Below are 25,579 nucleotides of genomic sequence, written 5' to 3'. Positions count from 1 at the left end.
CACTGCTCCACTGTGGGACATGCCATATCTGACTGCTCCCCAGTGGTACACGCCATATCTGACTGCTCCCCAGTGGGACACGCCAAACCTCACTGCTCCCCAGTGGGACATGCCATATCTGACTGCTCCCCAGTAGGACACGCCAAACCTCACTGTTCCCTAGTGGGACACACCATATCTCACTGCTCCCCTGTGGTACACCCCATATCTGACTGCTCCCCAATAGGACACGCCAAACTTCACTGTTTCCCAGTGGGACACACCATATCTCACTGCACCCCAGTGGGACACGCCAAACCTCACTGCTCCGCAGTGAGACACGCCATATCTCACTGCTCCCCAGTAGGACATGTCATATGTCATTGCTCCCCAGTGGGACACACCAAACCTCATTGCTCCCCAGTGGGACACACCATATCTCACTGCTCTCCAGTGGGACACGCCATATCTGACTGCTCCCCAGTGGGACACGCCAAACCTCACTGCTCCCCAGTGGGACACGCCATATCTGACTGCACCCCAGTGGGACACGCCAAACTTCACTACTCCCTAGTGGGACACACCATATCTGACTGCTCCCCAGTGGGACACGCCAAACCTCACTGCTCCCCAGTAGGACATGTCATATGTCATTGCTCCCCAGTGGGACACGCCATATCTGACTACTCCCCAGTGGGACACGCCAAACCTCACTGCTCCCCAGTGGGACACGCCATATCTGACTGCTCCCCAGTGGGACACGCCAAACCTCACTACTCCCTAGTGGGACACGCATAACTCACTGCTCCCCAGTGGGACATGCCATATCTCACTGCTCCCCAGTAGGACATGTCATATGTCATTGCTCCCCAGTGAGACATGCCATATCTGACTGCTCCCCAGTGAGACACGCCAAACCTCACTGCTCCCCAGTGGGACACACCATATCTGACTGCTCCCCAGTGAAATGCGCCAAACCTCACTGCTCCCTAGTGGGATACGCATATCTCACTGCTCCCCAGTGGGATACGCCATATCTGACTGCTCCCCAGTGGGACACGCCAAACCTCACTGCTTCCCAGTGAGACCCACCATATCTCACTGCTCCCCAGTGGGATACGCCATATCTGACTGCTCCCCAGTGGGACACGCCATATCTGACTGCTCCCCAGTGGGACACGCCATATCTCACTGCACCCCAGTGGGACACGCCAAACCTCACTGCTCCACAGTAAGACACGCCATAATAACTGCTCCCCAGTGGGACATGTCATATGTCATTGCTCCCGAGTGTGGCACTTAATTCCTCAGTGCTCTCTGTTGTGTCCTGTCCATATCCCACTGCTTCTCAGTTTGTCCCCTCCATATTTCACTTCCTAGTATGGTTTCTTCATATCCCATTACACTCTATTTTGTCAACTCCATTGCCAGTGTGTCATTTCCATATCTCCCTCTTTTATGGTAAGAATAGATTAAAGGGACAACCAAATTTGTTTCAGAATTTCCTCTAATCTCCTGTTCCCTCATGCTTTTATTTTCGGCTTACCATCTACTGCAATTCAACAGGCGACCACACAAATCCCAGTGAATTTCTACATTCTTTGTGTGGTGAATAACTGCCCATTTTGATGAAAGTTTGCATCTTTTTTGCAGCACTCACAGACATTGTACAGATATATCTATATGAGCTGTAAACAGGAGAATAACTCCCATATCCATTACGATGCACTCTATGCCATGCTTGCACTCATCAGCGTGGAACTGGCCAATGAGGAGGTAGTTGTGGATCTTATTCGGGTGGTATTAGCCCTCCAGGTATGTGCTATGATCTGTAATACTTTGGTGAATCCTCATCTTGCATGACTTGTTCCATTCATCGTATGTTCCACTGTGCTAATTCTAAAGTAGTGACTATCCCACATGGCCTCCAGTTAAAATACAGGAACGTAAGAGTTAAGAAATAACTTAATTGACAGAAAGGCTATGACCTAATGGTATTATCGCTAGGCTATTAATGAAAGGAGCCAGGTATTTTTCTGGGGATCTGGATTCGAATCTCACCATGGTAGAACTTTAATTCAATAAAAAGAAAATCTTGAATTAAGAGTCTTATAATGACATAAAATTATTATTGATTGTTAATAAAACCCAACCGAGTTTACTATAAAAATATGGGAAATAAAAAGAGTAGGTCATTTGGTCCATGAATCCTCCTGCACCAGTCAATAGGATCATGACTGATCTGACATTCCTCATGTCCACTTTCCTGCTCTTTTCCCATAATCCTTGATTCCTCTACAGATTAATAATCCAACTATCTGTCATCCTTAAATATCCGCAAGGACTCTGCTCCCATAGCTCTCCGTGACAAGGACTTCCAAAGATACAAAACTCTTTGAGAGAAGAATTTCCTCTTCATCTCAATTGTCAATTGGTGCCCCTTAATTCTGCGACTATGCCCTCTAGTCCGAGAGTATCTCATGAAGGGAAGCGCTCTCTCAGCACCTACCTGTCAAACCCTTTAAGAATCATATATATAGAATCCCCATAGCGTGGAAACAGGCCATTCAGCCCAACATGGTCACCTACAATCAGACCACACCTCCAAAAAGATATTTCCTTCCCCACCCCGTCTGCATTCCACAGGGACAGCTCACTCCACAAATCCCTTGTCAACTCCACACATCCCACCAACTTCTCAACCACACCTAGTACCTTTCCCTGCCCTGAAAGAGATGCAACATCTCCCCTCTCACCTCTGTCCAAGACTCTAAATAATCCTTTCAGATCCAACAGAGATTCAACTGCACATCATTTATTGCAGTTGATGTGATCTCTTCTATATCGGCAAGACCAAATGCAGACTTGGGGACCAGTTCGTGGAGTTTCTATGCTCTGGACGCACTGACCAACCTGACCTTTTGGTTGCCATCCACACAAATTCCCCCTCCCACTGCCCCAGCGACATGTCCATCCTTGGCCTCCTCCACTGTCAGAGTGAGGTCAAACGGAAACTGGGAAGCTTACAGCCCAATGGCCTTGACATCGACTTCACCAGTTTTAAAGTCCCTCCTCCCTCAGCCTTATCCCATGTCTAGCCCCACTCCTCCTCCTCGCTTTCCCGACCTGTCCTAACCTGTCTGTCTTCCTACTCACCTATCCACTCCACCCTTCCCACTGACCAATCACAATAACCCCTTACCTGCATCCATCTATCACCATCCCACCTACCCCTTCCCCACCCCCAAATTCCTCCCTGTATGTACATCTGGGCTCTCTCCCCTCCCCAGTCCCGACAAAGGGTTTCAGCCCGAAATGTTGACATTCCTGCTGCTCGGATACTGCCTGATCTGCTGTGCTCTTCCAGCTTCACTTCTATTGACTCTGACTTCCAGCATCTGCAATCCTTACTGTCTCCTAGTCACTTCCTTTCGGACCCTGTCAGTGTGGTAAATGCGGGTATATTCTGGTGGCATTTTCGATATAGGGAACTTGACTGTGGCATCTGCCAGTTGCTTTCTGTGCTTTTGATACTTTTGGTCTAATGTATCAATAGAACCATGAAGTACATAAAAAAAACTGGGGAGCAAGCAAAAGAAAATAACATTCCCAAATAAATTTTAAAAGCAGAATTGTAAGTGAAATCCATAATAAAAAGCTGCAATACCTGAAAAAGCATTGGAACATGCTAACCTAGAGATATCAGTAGCTCATGGTTCTTCTGTTAGTTTCTAATTGGTAGAGGTGAGTATCTCACTGAGCCCCAGATTGAGTAGATGAGAAGTGCTGCTTAATTTAAAAACTACAAAAAAGAAAAAGTGATAATGTTTGACCAGAGTCCAAGTTGTGCAAATCCAGCAATATGGAGTATCGGAGATGGTCACTGAGTAAATAGTATAAATCTGGTCCAGTAACACCGTAACAAGAACTTTTTGTGTGTTTTTCAAGGAATGTTAGCAGCATAAACAATGTACTCAGGGTGGCAGCAGCCAATGGACAGCAAGGGTACCAGGCTGAAAGTCAAGAGCCTGGGAAGGTGTAAAGGGGAAATACTGGGGGTTCACTGACCATGAATGCCAGCAGACAAAAGGCAGAGGGTCAGGACCTTTGTTTTCATTTTTTAAAAACTTTATCTTCAGGCTCCATCCATTTCTCAGTTGGCTTTTCAGCTATCTTTTGACTTTGTAATGTTAGTAAAGATCCTGAGTTACTCTGATTGTATGGATTACTATTTTCCTTCTTAAGTCCATATTACTCTCCCTAATGTTTATTTTTGTTTTTCTTTTGTTATGCTTTGAAATACTCAAAATATCAAACAATATATATTTTGTGGTATGACAGATATGTAGGGATATGAAGAAGGGGCGGGGAAGGAGGCGTTTAGGCAGAAGATCAGTCTTATGGAAGAGCTGGCCCGAAGGATCACTGGCCCTGCTCTTGATCCTATCTGTTATGTTCATGTAGTTATGTTCCATAATATTCCTCTGTTATTTATCAGTTGCTTAATTATTTTATCAAAGATTGCTTATTCCTTAACTCCTTTATGCCCATACTTTATCTATCTCACGTGTGTGTATCTTATCCCACTGCGGTGTCATATGTAAATATGTACTAATCTTCTTCTGAGTTCAGTATGGTTGGAAGAGGCAATAAAGTATCTTCATTTACAGGAACTTTCATTCACCAATGAGGATAACCTGCCAGTGTGGACACGCTGTGCAATTCATGCCCTATGCTCTGCCTACCTGAACCTCATTAGCCAACTGACCAGCCTGCCTGCCTTCTGTCAGAATATCCAGCAGGTAACATTATCTGGGCAATTTTTGTTTTCTCAATTCATTTGTAAGCTGTGAATGTCGCTGGCTGGCCAACATTTATTGCTTGTCCCTAGTTGCTCTTGAGAAGGTGATGGTGAGCTTTCTTCTTGAACTGCTACAGTCCACCTGCTGTGAGTTGGTCTATAATGTGATTTAGGGGGATATTCCAGGATTTTGATCTTGCTCAGTTCCTGGGCGCCATATTTCACTCTCGGTAACAGTGAAATCTGTGATCCACTTTCCAGTTAAGATCGTACAGGGTTAGGGATAATTTATTCTGAGCTGAAAACGTGTTGCTGGAAAAGCGCAGCAGGTCAGGCAGCATCCAAGGAACAGGAGAATCGACATTTCGGGCATAAGCCCTTCTTAAACGTTGATTCTCCTGTTCCTTAGATGCTGCCTGACCAGCTGCGCTTTTCCAGCAACACATTTTCAGCTCTGATCTCCAGCATCTGCAGCCCTCACTTTCTCTCTTAGGGATAATTTATTGGCTTGGATAGAGAATTAGTTAACCAACAGAAAGCCTAGATTTGAGAAAAGTAGGTCTTTTTCCGGTTGCTAAAATGTAACTAGTGGGGTACCACAGTGTTCGATCCTCTGGCCCCAATTAGTTACAATCTATATTTATGACTTGGATGCAGGGATTGAAGGTACCTTCATCAAATTTGCAGATGGCACTAAAATAGGTTGGAAGAGTAAGTTGCAATGAAGAAATTTAAAATGGAGATGGATAAGTGAGGCGAATGGGCCAGAATTTGCAGGTGGAGTTTTATGTGGACAATTGTGAGGTTATCTATTTTGATCAGAAGAATAGAATGGCAACGTTTAGGCCTATAGTCTCGAGTTTAGAACAAAAAGAGATCTATTTGATCATGTAAGATATTAAAGGTGATTTACAAAATAGCTGGAGAGAAGATGTTTCATCTTGTGGGGTAATCTGGAATGAGAAGTCATAGTTTTCGGATCGGGGTAGAGGGTTTAAAACAGGGATGAAATTCTCTCTTAAAGGGTTGTGAAGCAGTGGAATTCCCTACCCCAGTGTGCAGTTGATGCTGGTACATTGAGCAAGCTTAAGGAAAGAGATGAAAGGATTTTTAATTAGTAACAGGTTGAAGAGTAAAAGGGCGCAGGCAGTAAAGTAGCGATGAGGCGAAGATGAGATCAGCTATGATCATGTTGAATGGTGAAACAAGCTCAAGGGACTGAACTATTTATTCCTGCTCCTAGAATAGGTGGCATGGTGGCACAGTGGTTAACGCTGCTGCCTCATAGCACCAGAGACCTGGGTTCAATTCCCGCCTCGGGCAACTGTCTGTATGGAGCTTATACATTCTCCCTGTGTTTGTGTGGGTTTCCTCCCACAATCCAAAAATGTACAGTTAGGTGAATTGGCCATGCTAAATTGCCCGTAGCGTTGGGTGTGGGTGGATTGCTGTTCGGAGGGTCGAGGTGGACTTGTTGGGCCAAAGGGCCTGTTTCCACACTGTACGTAATCTAATCTTACGTTCTTAGAACGAAGGACAGGAACAGGTCTTTCAGCCTACCAAGACTGTGCCTACACACAGTGCCTTTCTAACTGAAAACCTTTTGTCCCTACACAGTCTGTTTTCCATATTCCTTGCCTGTTCATATATCCGTAAAGATGCCTCTTAAATGTTGCTTTGTATCTGACTCCACCATCTCCTGTGGCAGTGCATTCCAGGCACTTAACATCCTCTGTGTAAAAAACTTGCCTCGCACATATCCTTTAAACTTACCCCCTTTTATCTTACACTTACATCCCCAAGTAATTCAAGTCAGAAGTCACATGACACCAGATTATAGTCCAACAAGTTTACTTGAAATCACAAGCTTTCGGAGTGTTGCTCCTTCATCAGGTGACATCACCTTTATCAGGACATCACCTGACGAAGGAGCAGCATACCAAAAGCTTTGGATTTCAAATAAACCAGTTGGACTATAACCTGGTGTAGGCTCTATAAGGCTCTAATCAGGCCACATTTGGAGTATTGTGCGCAGTTTTGGGCCCTTATCTCAGGAAGGATGTACTGGCCCCGGAGCATGTTCAGAGGAGTTTCACAAGAATGGTCCCAGAAATGAAAAGCTTAACATATGAGGAACATTTGAGGACCTAGAACATAGAAGAATACAGTGCAGTACAGGCCCTTTGGCCCTCGATGTTGCGCTGATCCAAGCCCACCTAACTTACACTAGCCCACTATCCTCCATATGCCTATCCAATGCTCGTTTAAATGCCCATAAAGAGGGAGAGTCCACCACTGCTACTGGCAGGGCATTCCATGAACTCACGACTCGCTGAGTAAAGAATCTACCCCTAACATCTGTCCGACACCTACCACCCCTTAATTTAAAGCTATGCCCCCTGAGTTTATATTTAACGGTGTTTAGAATGATATGGGGGGGATCTAATTGAAACATGCAGAATACTGAATTACCTGGACAGAGTAGATATTGGAAAGATGTTACCATTGGTAGGAGAGACTAGGACCTGAGAGCATAGCTTTAGAGTAAAGGGAATACCTTTTAGAATGGAGGTAAGGAGAAACGTCTTCAGCCAGAGATTTGTGAATCTTTGGAATTCATTGCCACAGAAGGCCAGATCATTGAGTATATTTAAGACTGAGATAGGTAGGTTCTTGCATATCATGGGGATCAAGAGTTACAGGGAGAAAGCAGCAGAATGGGGATGAGCCATGATTGAATGGTGGATCAGACTTGATGGGCTGAGTAGCCTAATTTCTGCTCCTATGTCTCATGGTCTTATGGACTTCTGAATTTGTATACCCTGGTCCAACACGGGCACCTCCACCCCAAGTAGTTGACAGTTTTACCCTGTGAAATAAACACTGAGTTTGTATTCTATCCATGCCTCTCATAATTTTGTAAACTTCTATCAGGTCAGCACTCATCCTTTGATGTTCAAGTGAAAACAAATCAAGTTTGTCCAATCTCTCCTCACAGCTAATATCCTCAAAACCAGGCAACATCCGAGTAAACCATTTCTGTACCCTCTCCAAAACCTCCACATTCTTCATGTAGAGAACTTTACACATTATTCCAAATATGGCTGAACTAATGTTCTATGTAGCTGCAACATAACTTGCCAATTTTTTATATTTTATGCGCTGACTGATTAAGACAAGCATGCATATGCCTTCTTGACCACCTTATACACTTGTGTTGCCACTTTCGGGGAGCATTGGACCTGTATACTTTGATCTTCTGTACATTGAAGGTTCTGCCATTTACTGTATATTCCCCCTTGTATTAGATCTTCCAAAATCTCACATTTTTCCAGATTAAATTCCATCCTCCATTTCTCTGCCCAAGAATCTATCCTATCCTGCTGTATCATCTAGCAATCCTGCTCATATCTGCAGCTTCCCCAATCTTTGTGTTGTTTGCCAACTTACTAATCAGGCCACTTACATTCTCCTCCAAATCATTTATATATTTTCAAAACAACAGGGGTTCCAGTACTGATTCCTGAGAAACACCAGTGGTCACAGATCTTCAGTCAGAAAAACACCCTTTTCACTGCTACTGTCTGTCTTCTGTGACCAAGCCAGTTTGGTAACCATCTTACCAGCTCACTGGGGGATCCCATGTGACTTCACCTTGCCATAAGGGAACTTGTCAAAGGCTTTGCTAAAGTCCATATAGACAACACCTGCCTTGCCGTCATCATTCATCTTTGTCATTTACTCAAAAAACTTAATCAAATTTGTGAGACAGGACCTTCCCTTCACAAAGCCATACTACCTATCGCTAATAAGTCCATATTTTTCATAATGTGAGTAAATCCTAACCCTAAGAGCCTTCTCCAATAATTTTCCTAGCACTGATATAAGGGTCACCAGCCTGTAATTCCCCAGATTATCCCTTCCTAAGCAAAGGAACAATGCTGACTATTCTCCAGTCCTCTTGGACCTCTCCTGAGATTAAAATGGAAACAGATTTCGTACAAGGCTCCATCAGTTTCTTCACCTGCTTCCATCAGCATTGTGGGATAGATCCCATCAGGTCCTGAGTACTTGTCTACCTTAATGCTTTTCAAAAGACCCAAAGCTTCCTCCTTTTTCACGTTGACATGCTGTTGAATATTAACATACCCCTCCCAAGACTCACCATCTACCACGTCTTTATCCCTTGTGATACCAAAGTACCCATTAAGGACCTCACCCACTTCATCCGGTCAACACTTAAATTTCATCTCCTTTGTCCCTGAGTGCACTTACCCTTTCCCTCGTTACCCTTTCGCTGTTTATATACGTATAAATTTCCTTAATCCTGTTTGCCAAGTACATTTCATGGCTGATTTTAGCCCTCCTAATTTCTTGTTTGCACTCTTTCCTGCTATCTTTATATTCTTCGAGGGCTCTGAAACCTTAGTACGCCTTCTTTTCCTTTTTGACTAAGCTCTCAGTTCCTCTTGACATCCAATGTTCCCGAATCTTATCGTCCTTGTTTTCACAAAAACATGCTGGTCCTGAACTCTAATCAACTGGCCTTTAAATGTTTCCACATACCAGATGTGGATTTACCCTTAAACAGCCACCCCCAATCTACATTCACCAGTTCCTGCCTAATTTTATGGTAGTTAGCCTTCCCCCAATTTTGTACTTTCACTCAAGGACTAATCTTATCCTTATCCATCAGTTAATACTTACAGAATTATGGTCACTGTTCTGAAATGCTCTTCCACTGGAACTTTGATGACCTGGCTTTGCTCATTCCTCAGTACCAGGTATAGTATGGCTCTTTTCCTAATTGGACTATTTACATATTGTTTCAAAAAACATTCCTAGACACACCTAACAAATTCCACCCCATCCAAACCCCTGGTACTAAGCGAGTCCCAGTCAATGTAGAGAAAGTTAAAACCACTTACTTCAAAAGCCCTTTTGTTTTTAGATGTTTCTTACAATCTGTCCACAAAGCTGTTCCTCTCTCACCCACTGGCTGTTGGGAGGTTTGAAGTGCTATCCTATCAAAGTGATTGCACCCTTCCTGTTCCTGACCAGTTTCCATAAGGTCTCACTGGATGATCCCTCCGAAGCGTCTTCCCTCAGTACAACTGTGATATTCTCCCTTATCAGTAACACAACTCCCCTACATTTTTTATATCCCCCCTTTATCTCATCTGAAATCTCTTAATCCTAGAACATTAAGCTGGCAGTCTTGTCCCTCTCTCAATAACCATGGCATCAAAGTTATATGTATCAATCCAAGCTGTAAGGTCATGTGCTTTACCTGTCATACTCCTCATATTAAAACAGATACACCTCAGATCACCAGTCTTGCTATGTTCAGTCGCCTCTCTTTGTTTATTCTTCTTTTAGTCTTACTGGCCCTAGAATCTGACTCCTCCTCAGTCATTTTGCTTCTTACCAACTGCTCCGGTTCCCGCCAGAATGTTCCTCTTCCTCATTTCATGATTTGTTGTTTGTTGATCTTTATGACAGGTAATTGAAGTCAGAAGGAAGGAAGCATTATACTTGTTGCCAGAGGGAGTCTTTGAAGATGAAAACAGGTATGTGCAGGGAATTGGGTGAGATCCTCCCAAGTGTCTTTAATATGCTTGGTTTTCCTCACGTTCATAGCTTCCCTTCACAGTTCACTGAGTCCATTTTATGTGTCTGTTGACACTTCCTTTGTTTATTTTAATGGTGAAGAAAAGTGGCACCTTAATATTTGTTGGCTTGTCATTATGCCAATTTCATTTGGGACCTAAATGCAGTGTTTGGACTTCGGTTCATGAAGGTTGGATACTGAACACCTGTTTCAGGTGAGCAACCAACAAAGGTAAAAGGCAGCGCCTTCCAATTTGGCAATTTGCAGAGGAGGTCACAATGGGACAAAGCTGAAATTACTGAAGAAACTGACCAGTATCTGTGGAGAGAAAGCAAAATCAATGTTTTGGATCGTGTGACTATTCATCAGAGTCCCTTCATTGAGTTTTGATAAAGCATCGATGGATCTGAAATATTGTCTCTGCTTTCTCTCCATACATGCTGCCAGACCTGCTGAGTTTCTCCAGCAATTTCTGTTTCAAATTTCCAGCATCTGCAGTTCCTGGTTGTATTTTAAGGTCATGTTGTGAGTTCATCGTCTCAAATTTGCCCACGTTCTTCATTCTTGTTATAAAATCAGACAAGATACTATTTAATTTCTCACCCAGCATGTTTTATAAAGGTGAATTACTCATTTGCAAAAGTTTCATTTTTCATTATGCACAAAACCTAACTGCTCTCTGGTGTTAGAGGAAGTCACTTAGTTGTAAGAAGAACAAGAGCAGACAGATCTGCCTGGCATTAACCCATGACATAATGTAGACACACCTGGTCCCATCGACCCTGTCACGGCTTCCTTGATAATAGTTGAGGACTAAGGTTAACAATGAGAGAGTATTCACACAGAGTAATTAAGCAACAGTCTAATATGAAAGAATCCATGAGTCATTACAACAAGGATCGGCCACTCAGCCCTTTGAGCCCATGACAACATAATCACAACTACAGAGTCTAGAATCCTTTGTCACCATCCCTATGAACCTCCATAATAGAATCTGAACTCCATTAGGTTTTTTTGGCATCAGTGTTGAAACTTTATTGCTGGAACAGCACAGCAGGTCAGGTAGCATCCAGGGAACAGGAGATTCGACGTTTCGGGCACAGGCCCTTCTTCAGGAATGAGCAGAGAGTGTTCAGCAGGTGCCTCACTTTCTCCTTTTTTGGCATCAGGTCAAACATGGGCAAGGAAATGTTTGCTAACACCCTCCCTTTTGCACTTGGTGAATCTGTACTTCTCCATGTTGTACACCATTCAGAAGAACCACTGGGGCTATTCAGGACATAGATTATACTCTGGATAAGGAGGACTTCAGTGTTCACTACCAAGAATAGGTGCATAGCACTGTTACTGGTCATCTGGCATGTGGCAAAAGGTGAAAGAACGAACATAATGACAAAAATTACTTGGCCTCATTCTCACAAATCTACCTTTTGCAGTGCGTCAATCCATAACACTATTGATGGAAGTGGCCATTGCATAATCCTTCTGGAAAGTCTGTCTTCACCAAGCAGACATCGTCTTTTGTGTTATTGTGTTACCACTATGCTAAATGGGATTGATAAAGAACAGGTATAGCAGCTCAAAGCTGGACATCCAGAAGGACTGTGGACTATAAACATTAGAATTATATACCATAACAACCTGTAACCTCATGATCTGGCATGTCCCATGGTCTTCCTCACCATCTAAATGAAGAGAATTACAGAATTCGAATGTACAGAGGGATCTCTGAGCTCTGGCAGATGAATCACAATGTATTGTGATTTGATGGCAAATGAAATGTTATTTATTCCAAGGAGAGTGGAATATAAAAGTTGGGATATTTTGCTGCAGTTGGAGGCAGATGAATTGGTGAGAGCACTTCAGAAGCACTGTGTACACTTTTGGTCTCCTTGTTTAAATGATGCAGTTAGATGCAGTTTGGAGAAGGGGCATGAGACTGGTTGCTGCAATGAGTGAATTTTCTTATGAAGAAAGGTTGGACAGGCTAGCCCTGTATTCATTGGAGTTAAGAAGAATGACAAGTGATTAGGGGGAGATAATGGCCTAATGGTATTATCACTGAACCGTTATTCCAGAGACCCAGATAATATTCTAGGGACATAGATTCAAATCCTGTCACAGCAGATGAAATTTGAATTCAGTTTTTAAAAAATCTAGAATGAAGTGTCAATGATGACCATGAATCCATTGCCAATTGGTGGAAAAACCCATCTGGTCACTAATGTCCTTTAGGGAAGGAAACTGCCATCCTTACCTGACCTGGCCTATATGTGATTCCAGACCCACAGCAATGTGATTGACTCATAACTGCCCTCCAAACATTTAGAGATGGGCAATGAATGCTAGCCTAGCCAGCGACATCCTCATCCAATGAAAAAATGAAAAAGAGCAATCCAGACACCCAGGTAATGCTGTGGGAAGCCAAGTTTAAATCCCACCACAGCAGATGGTGAAATTTGAGTTCAAATTATCTGGAATTATGAGTCTAACAATGACCATGATATCACTGTCAATTATATATCAAATCACTAAAATGTCTTAAAGGAATGAAACCCAACATCGACCAAGGCAGAGGAAAGAACAATGACAAATTCAGCCAAATTGATCCTGCAAAGGCCACTTTAACTGGTGGCAAATAGCATTGAGTGGGCCTTGCAGAAACGTGGAATCTTGACCCCTTTAAAGTCCCTATAACCTTCCTGAAAAACATCCAGGTATTCAAGTAGGACCTCACCCGAGCAGCAATTTTCTAATCGAAAAATGTTGAGCCAATCAAGTTGAATTTTTCTCAGCCAATTTTGCCTCATCATGCTTGTGCTGAGTTTTACTACAATCAGTGGTAACTGATTCTCATACGAGACTGGAACCAAAGTTGTATCCTTAATCTGTAGACCATTCCCTGGTATACGATCTCAGCCTGGCAAACTAAAGGGTTCTGAAGAAGGATCAACTCAACACGAAACACTAACTCCGATTTCTGTCTGCAGATGCTGCAAGACCGGCTGAGCTTTTCCAACAATTTCTGTTTTAGCTTCTGATTTCCAGCATCTGCAATTTTTTTAGTTTTTAAAGGGTTGAAGCATAGAGTGAATTTTGTTAGAGATTGGTTCTAATTAGATTGCCTACAGTGTGGAAACAGGCCCTTCAGCCCAACCAGTCCACACCAACCCTCTGAAGAGTAACCCACCCAGACTTATTCGCCCCACCCTATATTAGCCCTGACTAATATACCTAGCTCACTCATCCCTGAACACTATGGGCAATTTGGCATGGCCAATTCACCTAACCTGCACATCTTTGTGACTGTGGGAGGAAACCGGAGCACCCAGAGGAAACCCATGCAGACACGGTGAGAATGTGCAAACTCCACACAGTCACCCAAGACTGGAATCGAACCTGGGAGCCCTGTGCTCTGAGGCAGCAGTACTAACCACTGAGCCACCGTGCTTCTATGATCGCTGAAATGGCGCTCCAGTATCGACCTCCATTAGAACCGGGTGACCATTTAACCAGCTGTTTATTTTGATTTGTTCTGATTTGGATGTTGCTGAGCAATTTAACTGTTCCAAACCAGCTGTTGGTGGACTTTCCAGGATGTGCACTTTCCTGGATACTGGCCTATGAGTTCTCTTACTATTTGTGGGACTCTTTGGCTGTCTTGAGTCAGCATACCAACATAGAACATAGAACATAGAACAATACAGCACAGAACAGGCCCTTCGGCCCACGATGTTGTGCCGAACTTCTAACCTAGATTAAGTACCCATCCATGTACCTATCCAAATGCCGCTTAAAGGTCGCCAATGATTCCGACTCTACCACTCCCACGGGCAGCGCATTCCATGCCCCCACCACTCTCTGGGTAAAGAACCCACCCCTGACATCTCCCCTATACCTTCCACCCTTCACCTTAAATTTATGTCCCCTTGTAACACACTGTTGTACCCGGGGAAAAAGTTTCTGACTGTCTACTCTATCTATTCCTCTGATCATCTTATAAACCTCTATCAAGTCACCCCTCATCCTTCGCCGTTCCAACGAGAAAAGGCCGAGAACTCTCAACCTATCCTCGTATGACTTCCTCTCTATTCCAGGCAACATCCTGGTAAATCTTCTCTGCACCCTCTCCAAAGCTTCCACATCTTTCCTAAAGTGAGGCGACCAGAACTGCACACAGTACTCCAACTGTGGCCTAACCAAAGTCCTGTACAGCTGCAACATCACTTCACGACTCTTGAATTCAATCCCTCTGCTAATGAACGATAATACTCCATAGGCCTTCTTACAAACTCTATCCACCTGAGTGGCAACCTTCAAAGATCTATGTACATAGACCCCAAGATCCCTCTGTTCCTCCACCTGACTAAGAACCCTACCATTAACCCTGTATTCCGCATTCTTATTTGTTCTTCCAAAATGGACAACCTCACACTTGGCAGGGTTGAACTCCATCTGCCACTCCTCAGCCCAGCTCTGCATCATATCTAAGTCCCTCTGCAGCCGACAACAGCCCTCCTCACTGTCCACAACTCCACCTATCTTCATATCATCTGCAAATTTACTGACCTACCCTTCGACTCCCTCATCTAAGTCATTAATAAAAATTACAAACAGCAGAGGACCCAGAACTGATCCCTGCGGAACTCCACTTGTAACTGGGCTCCAGGCTGAATATTTACCATCTACCACCACTCTCTGCCTTCGACCAGTTAGCCAGTTTTCTATCCAATTGGCCAAATTTCCCTCTATCAAATGCCTCCTGACTTTCCGCATAAGCCTACCATGGGGAACCTTATCAAATGCCTTACTAAAATCCATGTACACTACATCCACTGCTCTACCCTCATCCACATGCTTGGTCACCTCCTCGAAGAATTCAATAAGACTTGTAAGGCAAGACCTACCCTTCACAAATCCGTGCTGGCTGTCCCTAATCAAGCAGTGTCTTTCCAGATACTCATAAATCCTATCCCTCAGTACCCTTTCCATTACTTTGCCTACCACAGAAGTAAGACTAACAGGCCTGTAATTCCCGGGGTTATCCCTATTCCCTTTTTTGAACAGGGGCACAACATTCGCTACTCTCCAGTCCCCTGGTACCACCCTCGTTGCCAGTGAAGACGAGAAGATCATTGCCAACGGTACTGCAATTTCCTCTCTTGCTTCCCACATAATCCTAGGATATATCCCGTCAGGCCCGGGGGACTTGTCTATCCTCAAGTTGTTCAAAATGTCCAACACATCTTCCTTCCTAACAGGTATCTCTTCTAGCTGACCAGTCCATTTCACAATCTCCTCTTCTACAATACGGTCCCTCTCGTTCGTAAATACTGAAGAGAAGTACTTGTTCAAGACCTCTCCTATCTCTTCCGACTCAATACACAGTCTCCCACTACTGTCCTTGATCGGACCTACCCTCGTTCTCGTCATTCTCAGGTTTCTCACATACGCATAAAATGCCTTGGGGTTATCCAAGGAGCAGGAAAAGGCAAAAGCCCTTCATCAAATTTATCTCTCCACTCTGCAGGCACCCTGCTCTATTTCTGATGAAGGCCTTTTGCCCGAAACGTCGATTTTCCTGCTCCTCGGATGCTGCCTGACCTGCTGTGCTTTTCCAGCACCACTCTAATCTAGACTCTGGTTTCCAGCATCTGCAGTCCTTGTTTTTACCTTAGATCTTAGAGTCTCTCTGTTCAGGGTATGTCTGAGTGAGGCTATGCAATTGCATTCACTCAAATGATACAGGTAGTTCTCCTATAATACTCGTTTATTAAACATGATTTGTCTGGAACACAATTTGTGAATTGCCGCTCTTTTTCTTATAAAGCGAATTCCCATTCGCTGTTACACAATTGTCATCCCCGGCACTACGTGTCGTGGTGCGCAGAGGACTGGACTGTGCGTCAGCATTGTGTGATCAGTCAGCTTGAACGCTTTCTCATGAAGAGCTTCATGATTGGTATTGTGAAATGTTTGTGCTGCTGAACTTGGAAAAGCATCATGAATATGTCTCTACAGCCTGAGGACAAGAAGCTGGGAGCAATCTGTTAATTTAAAAACTTAAACACTTGAGATAAGAGTGAAATTTTCCTGCAATTGACTAGCTGTAAAAGGACAGAGCTGAGGACACAGTTTGAAACTTGGACTTGTTGTTTGTATCAAGAGCTTTTTTTCTCTTTGTTTAAAAAATATGTTTAGATGTAAAAGAATACCTGTAGACTCATTGCGAATCTGTTTCAGTAACTAATCACCATGCTAACCAACTGCAAAAAAATACCAGTACAGGGGCTTGGACAAGGTCAGTCAGCTGCTCAGGGTGGTCAGAGTCCGGAAATTCTGCACATAGTGGGTGAGGGAGAGAAAGATGGGTGGCACATTGTTACTTTTGGTGCATGTATGGAAATGTGCTGAGGGGTTGAGGGAGCTGTGCAAAAGAGATCCAGGGTTAGTTGGGGTCAGATGTTAGCAAGGTCGAGAATGAGTGGGTAAGATGTTGCAGGAAATGGTGGATAAAGTAGCTGAGATAGAGTGTGAGGTATCAATGAGAAAACGGTGGCACTTTCACTGGCAGACTGGAGAAGGTCATTGATCTTCTTCTTACATGCTGTGCATTCCTTCAGATTGTTGAGACTGTACTGGCCTGGATGGTAACCAAGGTCGAGGTTGGCATGGTTCCAGAAGGTTGGCATCCTTTGTTGACCTGGGAGAAAAAGACGTCCTGCCTCTGCATCACCCCATTCCCATCAGCAGCATCTCTATGTCCTTGCCAACAATGAGAGGCAGCAATTTTCCATTGTCTGCCATGTCTAGGGCCAATGTCAGGAATGATGCAGGGTAGTTCCGGACTGACAGCTCTTGTCTGAGTATCTTTCTAAAGATGGTACTGCACCACAGAATGTGCGAGAGGGACACCATTTATTACCTACCCCAAAGGGATGGGCAGGTAATAAATCAGGCAGGTTTATGTAAAATGAGGGGATAGACATCCCTAAGCATCACGATGTGAAACCTGCGAAAAAACTTGACAAAACTGACAGTTAGTGAAAGAAATTAAGATTCAGCCAAAGGCAGGTTTCATTCTAGGGTCTGACTTCTGCAGTGTTATCATTGGATGGGATCAGAAGACTGGCTAGAATGCCTGTATTCCTGATGAAAGGCTTTTGCCCGAAACGTCGATTTTCCTGCTCCTCAGATGCTGCCTGACCTGCTGTGCTTTTCCAGCACCATTCTAATCTAGACTATAGCTAGAATGTAGTGCAGCCAGTAGGTATAGATGCTAATCAAGAGTAGTCAGTTGAAGATTCTGTTGAATTGCACTATACAGTACCACACAACAGGTCAGTTACAACAAGTCAAAATTTGCTTGACCGTGCTATCATTTGTGTTAGGCTAACTATTATTTTTGGTTTTGATTTTTATTGATATTTTTGATGGTTTGCCTCTAACCATGTTTTTCCCATAGTCCCCATTATCTCTGTTGCACAATTTTCTATAACACAGAATCACAGAAACACAACAGCAGCGTTATAGCAGAACTGCCTGTATTCACAAGCTCATTTGGTCTGGCGAAGGTGTTCACTTTCATCAGAAGCCCCATTTTGTCATGACAAAAGTTAGGTGCTTGTTCAAAGTCCAGTTGGGCTTCAGCTATGAGGCATTTTACACAGTGTAATGTTTATCTTTTTATCTTTATTGCTTATTTTTCTAACTTATGCAATGAATAACTATAAAGTAATGTAACATTCTGTCTCGACATTGTATCTAAGATATGTACCTGGGTACTTTGTACCTAAGGGGGCACCATTTGGCTGACATTGTAAACTTTTCACTGTACTCCTGTACTTGAGTATACGTGACAATAAATTGAATTCTTCTATTCTAATTCATATGCCCCACTTGCCGCATTTTCTAATGACAAAATCAGTTGTCATGTCTGTTTGAAGTCCACTTGGGCTTCAGTGAGTAGGCACTTTTGCATGGTTACATCATTAATCCCACATACCAAAGTGTCTCTCAGCATCTCATTAAGGGTCAAATCAAAGTCACATGCCTCTGCCAGTCATCTTAACCTCATCAAACATCACGACACAGATTCTCCTCGTTTTCGAACTGTAGAGTGAAACTGATAATGTCTCAGAATTAAAGGAGGCATAGGGTTGTAATATTCCTTAGTTAAATTCATAAATTCTTGAAAGGTTTTAGTATCTGGTGCTCAGTGAAAGTTACACTTCTAATAACGGAAAAAGCTGCAGGTCCACAAGGAGAATTACTTGTTGCCTTTCGTTTGCCCCAATGTCATTTGCCTGGAAAAATGAACACATTCTTTCCACACACTTGGGCCCAGCCTTCGATGGCATGTTCAAACGAGTCAAGCTTCCCAAATAGTGATGTGATGCCCCAGCTATGCCTGCCTCTTCGTAGGGTATGTGGAACAATCCATCTTCCGCAACTACACTGGCCCCACCCCCCATCTTTTCCTTCGCTACATTGATGACTGTATCGGCGCTACCTCGTGCTCCCACGAGGAGGTTGAACAGTTCATCCACTACACTAACACCTTCCACCCCGACCTCAAATTCACCTGGACAGTCTCGGACTCCTCCCTCCCCTTCCTAGACCTTTCTGTTTCTATCTCAGGCGACCGAATCAACACGGACATCTACTACAAACCAACCGACTCCCACAGCTACCTGGACTACACCTCCTCCCATCCTGCCCCCTGTAAAAACGCCATCCCATTCTCCCAATTCCTTCGTCTCCGCCGCATCTGCTCCCAGGAGGACCAGTTCAAAATACGTACAACACAGATGGCCTCCTTCTTCAAGGACCGCAATTTCCCCCCCGACGTGGTCGATGGTGCCCTCCACCGCATCTCCTCCACTTCCCGCTCCTCCGCCCTTGAGCCCCGCCCCTCCAACCGCCACCAGGACAGAACCCCACTGGTCCTCACCTACCACCCCACCAATCTCCATGTACAGCGCATCATCCGCCGTCACTTCCGCCACCTCCAAACAGACCCCAGCACCAAGGATATATTTCCCTCCCCTCCCCTATCAGCTTTCCGTAGAGACCACTCCCTCCGCGACTCCCTTGTCAGATCCACACCCCCCACCGACCCAACCTCCACTCCCGGCACCTTCCCTTGCAACCGCAGGAGGTGCAACACCTGCGCCCACACCTCCCCCCTCACTTCTCTCCAAGGCCCCAAAGGAATCTTCCATATCCGCCACAGATTCACCTGCACCTCCACCCACATCATCTACTGCATCCGCTGCAGCCGGTGTGGCCTCCTCTATATTGGGGAGACAGGCCGCCTACTTGCGGAGCGATTCAGAGAGCACCTCTGGGCCACCCGGACGAACCAACCCAACCACCCTGTAGCACAGCATTTCAACTCCCCCTCCCACTCCACCGAGGATATGCAGGTCATTGGACTCATCCACCGCCAAACCACAACAACGCGACAGTCGGAGGAGGAGCGTCTTATCTTCCAACTGGGAACCCTCCAACCACAGGGGATGAACTTGAACTTCACCAGTTTCTTCATCCCCCCTCCCCCCACCTTGTCTCAGCCGAATCCCTCCAGCCCGGCACCGCCTTCCTGACCTGCAGTCTTCTTCTTGACCTCTCCGCCTCCATCCTACTCCGACCTATCACCCTCACCTTGACCACTTTCCACCTATCACATTTCCAACGCCCCTCCTCCAAGTCTCTCCTCCCTACCTTTTATCTTCTCCTGCTGAACACTCTCTGCTCATTCCTGAAGAAGGGCCTGTGCCCGAAACGTCGAATCTCCTGTTCCCTGGATGCTGCCTGACCTGCTGTGCTGTTCCAGCAATAAAGTTTCAACTTTGATCTCCAGCATCTGCAGACCTCACTTTCTCCTGTTCAATGTCTATCCCATTTAGCAGTTATAGTGCCACACAACATGATAGTGAAGTGAAGACATGACTTTGTATCCACAAGGATTTTGCAGTGGTCACTCTTAATGACCACTGATAGATGCATCTGAAGCCAGCAGATTGGTAAGAATGAGGTCAAGCAGCATCCAAGGAGCGGGAAAATCGACGTTTTCCTGCTCCTCGGATGCTGCCTGAACTGCTGTGCTTTTCCAGCACCACTCTAATCCAGAATCTGGTTTCCATCATCTGCAGTCATTGTTTTTACCAAGAATGAGGTCAAGCACATGTTTCCGTCTTGTTGGCTCCCTCACAACCTGCTGCAGACCCAGCCAATCAGCTATGTCCTTTAGGACTCAACCAGCTCAATCAGGAGTACTCCTGCCAAACCAGTCTTGGTAACATTGAAATTCCCCACCCAGAATACATTTTGCACCCTTGCCACCTTCAGTGCTTCCTCCAAGTGTTACTCAACATAGGGAAGTACTGATTCATTAGCTGAGGGAGGATGGCATGTGGTAATTAGCTAAAAGGATCAAGGGATATGGGACGGGAGGGTAGAATTAGGGTATTGAGCTCAATGGCCATATTGAATGGTGGAGCAGGCTCAAGGGGTTGAATGGCTTACTCCTGCTCCTATCTTTTATGTTTCTCTCTGCTATGAACTTAAGCTCCTCGACTGCCATAATAGATTTCGATTCACGTTTGCAGATCATCAGTTTATTCCTCAAGAATATTAATCTGGTGTAGCAACTTCCCACCATTTCCTCCTGGGTCCTTATACATCCTTGCTGCTGACCATCTTGTGTTTCTCTTTTCCACAGCGTACCCAATTCTATGGACAGATTAGAGAAGGATTTGCTATTCCTGCAGAGTAAGATCAGTGAAGTTCTGGCAGGCAGCGGCTACAGCTCTGATAGATTGGGAATACCCTATATTCCACAATTCACAGGTATGGGACTGTAATAAATTTTTACTTTCTCCTGTATCAACTAACTGCCAGACAATACTTGGGAAATGTATCAATAATTGGCTTCTCAACCTAACGGGATTCCCAGCTGTTATCCTGTAGCATGAATATCGTTGAGTGAAAGATAAGTCCAAGAGTTACTAACCTAGGGTGGCTATGATGATACAGGTCTGAGATACTTGGAATAAGAAATTTGATACTTAGAAACAACTTGTGAAATTCACACAGGCTTAGAGAAAGAAAGGAAATGTTTCTGTGGCTTCCCTTGGCACTTAATCAGAACCAGATCATGACAGTGATGGAATCCATGTAGCTAAGATTTGCGAAGATCCCATTCTAATTATCCTATGCTACCTCGTCATTGTGTCTCAGAGATGTAGTTGGGGAAGAGAGATGTAGGATACAAACTGGCCAGAGGGAATAAGCTCTTTTTTCACAGACAGTTATTTCTTTGAGCTACCTTTCAAAATGAATCCTTTTGAAAAAAACTAATGTCTTGTGCATGCTGCCTCACAGAAGAGGACCGTTTATCAAAGCGAAAGAGCATTGGAGAGACTATCTCACTACAAGTGGAAGTGGAGTCACGCAACAGTCCAGAAAAAGAGGAGGTAAGTCCCTTCTTATATGAAGATGTAATGATAAATTTGTATTAAATACTGCAAGATATTAATTATAGTCATAGATTCCTACAGCAAGGAGACAGGCCCTTTGGCCCAAACTGGTTTATGCCGATCAAAATGTCCTTCAAAGCTAAGCCCATTTCCTTCGAAACCTTTCCTACCCTGTATTTGTCCAAATTCCTTTAAGTGTTGTTAATATATCCACGTCAACCACATCCACTGGCAGCTCATTCCATATGCATACCACCTCTTGTAAAAATGTTGCTCCTCAGATTCGCTTTTCCTCTTAATTTTCTATAAGATCTCCCCTCAGTCTCCTACGCTGTAAAAAAAAGTCCTAGCTTGTCCAATCTTTCCCTATAACTCAGACCTTGTAAATGTATTCTATACTCTTTCCAGTTTAATAATATCCTTCCCATAGTAAGGTGAGAAAGTGAGGACTGCAGATACTGGAGATCAGAGTCAAGAGTGTGCTGCTAGAAAAGTACAGCAGGTCAGGCAGCACATTTCTGATGAAGGACTTATGCATTTGTTGCAAGTTTATTGGTGTGTAAGAGTAAAGATGGCTTGACACAATTGTACAAGGCATTGGTGAGACTATACATCGAGCACCCGATACAGTTTTGTTCTTTTATTTAAAGAAGAATTTACTTGCAGTAGCAGTGGCATAGTTGCCCTATGATGGGAGGCTGCGTAAATTGGATCAATACTTTCTGGAGTTCAGAGGAATGAGAAGGTGATCTTATTGAAACATACATAATTCTGAAGACGTTTGGTATGGTAGACACTGAGAGGTTATTTCTGCCGGCAAGGGAATCTAGGACACGCAGGCAGTGTTACGACACGGAGGCGAACCTTTTCTGTTCATTAACCAAACACCCAGAAAAGCTCATCTCGCCTCGTAATCTGTTAAAATGAGTGACAGAGAACTCCCAAATTCCACTATTTAAAGAAAATAACATCAATCTATTTCTAACTCTAAAAGTGCACATTAAACAACAAATATTCACAAATCTAAGCCTCCCCCTTCTTTTCTCTTAACTGCTTATATCTGCCTCCAAATCTATAAAAATAATGCTGTTCCAATTAATAATAATAATCAATTCTGATAAGACAATTCATAAAATTACATCAACTTAATTTCAAAACCACATAGTCTATGTCTTCTTCTGTGTTTTCACTCTTCCGGCTGCTGACCACCCCTGGTCCCCTTCTTTCTTTTTACTGTCAGTGTGTTTCGCATGAAAGGTACCTTTGATAGAGGGTGTTTTTTGATTTGTTTGAGAGCAAGATGTTAGACGGGCAATTAGCTCTCCAGGAGTTTTTCTCTCTCTACAGCAGTTACTCTCTGGCCAATTTTCAAAATGTCTACAGAGACTGATTACTGAACTTAGTGATCTCGGACTAAGCCCCATTCTCTGCAACTGGATCCTCGGTTTCCTGACCCACAGGCCACAATCAGTGAAGATTGGGGACAATACTTACTAGCATTCAACACTGGAGCCCCCTGGGTGCATACTCAGCCCCCTACTGTACTCACTGTATACCCATGACTGCGTCACCAAATACCAGACTGCCATATTACATGTTCGCTGATGACACCACCATAGTCGGTCGAATCTCAGATGGCGATGAAACAGGCTACAGACGGGAGGTGGAAGTCCTGGAAAAATGGTGCACCAAGAACAACCTCGTTCTCAATGCCAGCAAAACCAAGGAACTCATTATTGACTTTTGGCGGGATGTCACTCCTGCCCCCCTACACATTAACAGCACAGAGGCGGAATGAGTGGAGAGTGTCAAGCTCTTGGGAGTGGTCATCCACAACAAGCTTTCTTGGACTCTTCATGTGGATGCACTAGTTACAAAGGCCCAACAACGGGTCTTCTTCCTCAGGCAGCTGAGGAAATTTGGCATGATGGCAAATACCCTTGCCAACTTTTATAAGTGCGCCATCAAGAGCATTCTGTCTGGATGTATCACTACCTGGTATGGTAACTGTACCATTCAAGATTGGAGACGGTTACAGAGAGTGGTGAACCCGGCACGGACAATCACAAAGGCCAACCTCCCATCTATAGAATCCACCTACCAGGCCCACTGTCAAGGAAAGGCCGTCAGCATTCTCAAAAATCCATCCCACCCTGGCAATGTTTTTCTACAACCTCTACCATCAGGGAGAAGGTATAGAAGCCTGAACACATGCACCAACCAGTTTTGTAACAGTTTCTACCTTACAGTATTTAGAATACTGAATGGACTTACAAACTCTTAACATTTTCCTGTACCTGTGTTTTGGTTTTTGCTGCTGTTTACCTATTATTTACTTATCTATGCTACTTAACTCAGTGATCTGCCTGTATTGCTCGCAAGACAAAGCTTTTCACTGTGCCTCAATTCAATTCAATTCTTATTCCCCTCCAACATCAGATCATCTCATTGGTTTGATATTGGCAAAGCAATACTTTTGCACTCAATTGGGTTTTAGTATCCTGGGGCATAATGTAAACTGATTGGTTAAATTCAAGTTGTTGTCAAAACAGCAACTAAAACTCAGATATCCATTTCACAGGCAAATGTAACACATTTGTAAGAATGAGGTGCCAATCTGGTGAAGCTATCAAACAGGATTACATGTATGCCAAGCAGCATGAACAGCAAATGTAAGTGATCCTACAACCAATGGATCAAATCTAAGTTCTGCAGCCCTTCCACATCCAGTTATGAATGATGGTGGACAATTAAACAACTCACTGGAGGAGGAGGCTCCACAAATATCCCCATCTTCAATAATGAAGAAGCCCAACACATCAGTGCAAAAGATAAGGCTGATGCATTCACAACAATCTTCAGTCAGAAGTGCCAAGTGGATGATCCATCTTGGGCCCCTCCAGTGGTCCCCAGCATCACAGATACCAGTCTCCAGCCAATTCAATTCACTCCACATGATATCAAGAAACAGCTGGAGGTACTGGATACTGCAAAAGCAATGGGCTCTGATAACAATCTGGCAATAATACTGAAGACGTGTGCTCCGGAACTTACCGCCCCCCTAGCCAAGCTGTTCCATTACAGTTATAACACTGGCATCTATCCGACAATGTGGATAATTGCCCAGGTATGTCCTGTACACAAAAAGCAGGACAAATCCAAATCGACCAATTACTGCCCAATTAATCCACTCTCCATCATCAATAAAGTGATGGAAAGGGTCATCAACAGTGCTATCAAGCAGCTCCTGCTCAGCAATAACCTGTTCAGTGGCGCCCAGTTTGAGTTTCACCAGAGTCACTTTGCTCCTGACCTCATTACAGCCTTGGGTCAAACATGGACAAAAGAGCTGAATTCCAGAGGGGAGGGGAGAGGGACAGCCCTTGACATCAGGCCACATCTGACCGAGTGTGGCGTCAAGGAACCCTGGCAAAACCCTGGCAATGGGCATCGGGGCAAACATTCCACTGGTTTGAGTCATGCCTGCCATAAAGGAAGATGGTTGTGGTTGTGGAGGGTCAGTCATTTCCAGGACATCTCTGCAGGATGCAGGAGCCTCTCAGGGTAGTGTCCCAGGCCCAACCATCTTCAGCTGCTTCATCAATGACCTTCCCTCTGTCATAAGGTCAGAAATGGGAATGTTCTCTGATGATTGCACAGTGTTCAGCACCATTTGCAACTTCTCAGATACTGAAGCAATCCGTG

At 44.3% G+C, this 25,579-nt stretch overlaps 1 protein-coding gene across 3 annotated transcripts in view; it reads left to right on the top strand.

The window, feature by feature from the left end:
- Nucleotides 1-25,579, top strand: part of LOC122553146 (protein EFR3 homolog B-like) — a 211,183-nt gene that overhangs the window by 127,834 nt on the left and 57,770 nt on the right. For all 3 annotated transcript variants that reach the window (XM_087991014.1, XM_087991015.1, XM_087991017.1), the window contains exons 15-19: nt 1,633-1,794; nt 4,650-4,781; nt 10,283-10,350; nt 21,118-21,245; nt 21,780-21,871. In XM_087991014.1, the coding sequence (XP_087847140.1) occupies nt 1,633-1,794; nt 4,650-4,781; nt 10,283-10,350; nt 21,118-21,245; nt 21,780-21,871 (582 nt within the window). The remainder of the gene's footprint in view (nt 1-1,632; nt 1,795-4,649; nt 4,782-10,282; nt 10,351-21,117; nt 21,246-21,779; nt 21,872-25,579) is intronic.

The sequence above is a fragment of the Chiloscyllium plagiosum genome, unplaced genomic scaffold, assembly GCF_037043375.1.
Source record: "Chiloscyllium plagiosum isolate Xiang-an unplaced genomic scaffold, Cpla_swu_hap1 HiC_scaffold_10, whole genome shotgun sequence".
In the NCBI taxonomy this organism is placed as follows: Eukaryota; Metazoa; Chordata; class Chondrichthyes; order Orectolobiformes; family Hemiscylliidae; genus Chiloscyllium; species Chiloscyllium plagiosum.
The sequence above is the reverse complement of the archived record's forward strand: the minus strand, read 5'-3'. Positions and strand labels throughout refer to the sequence as shown.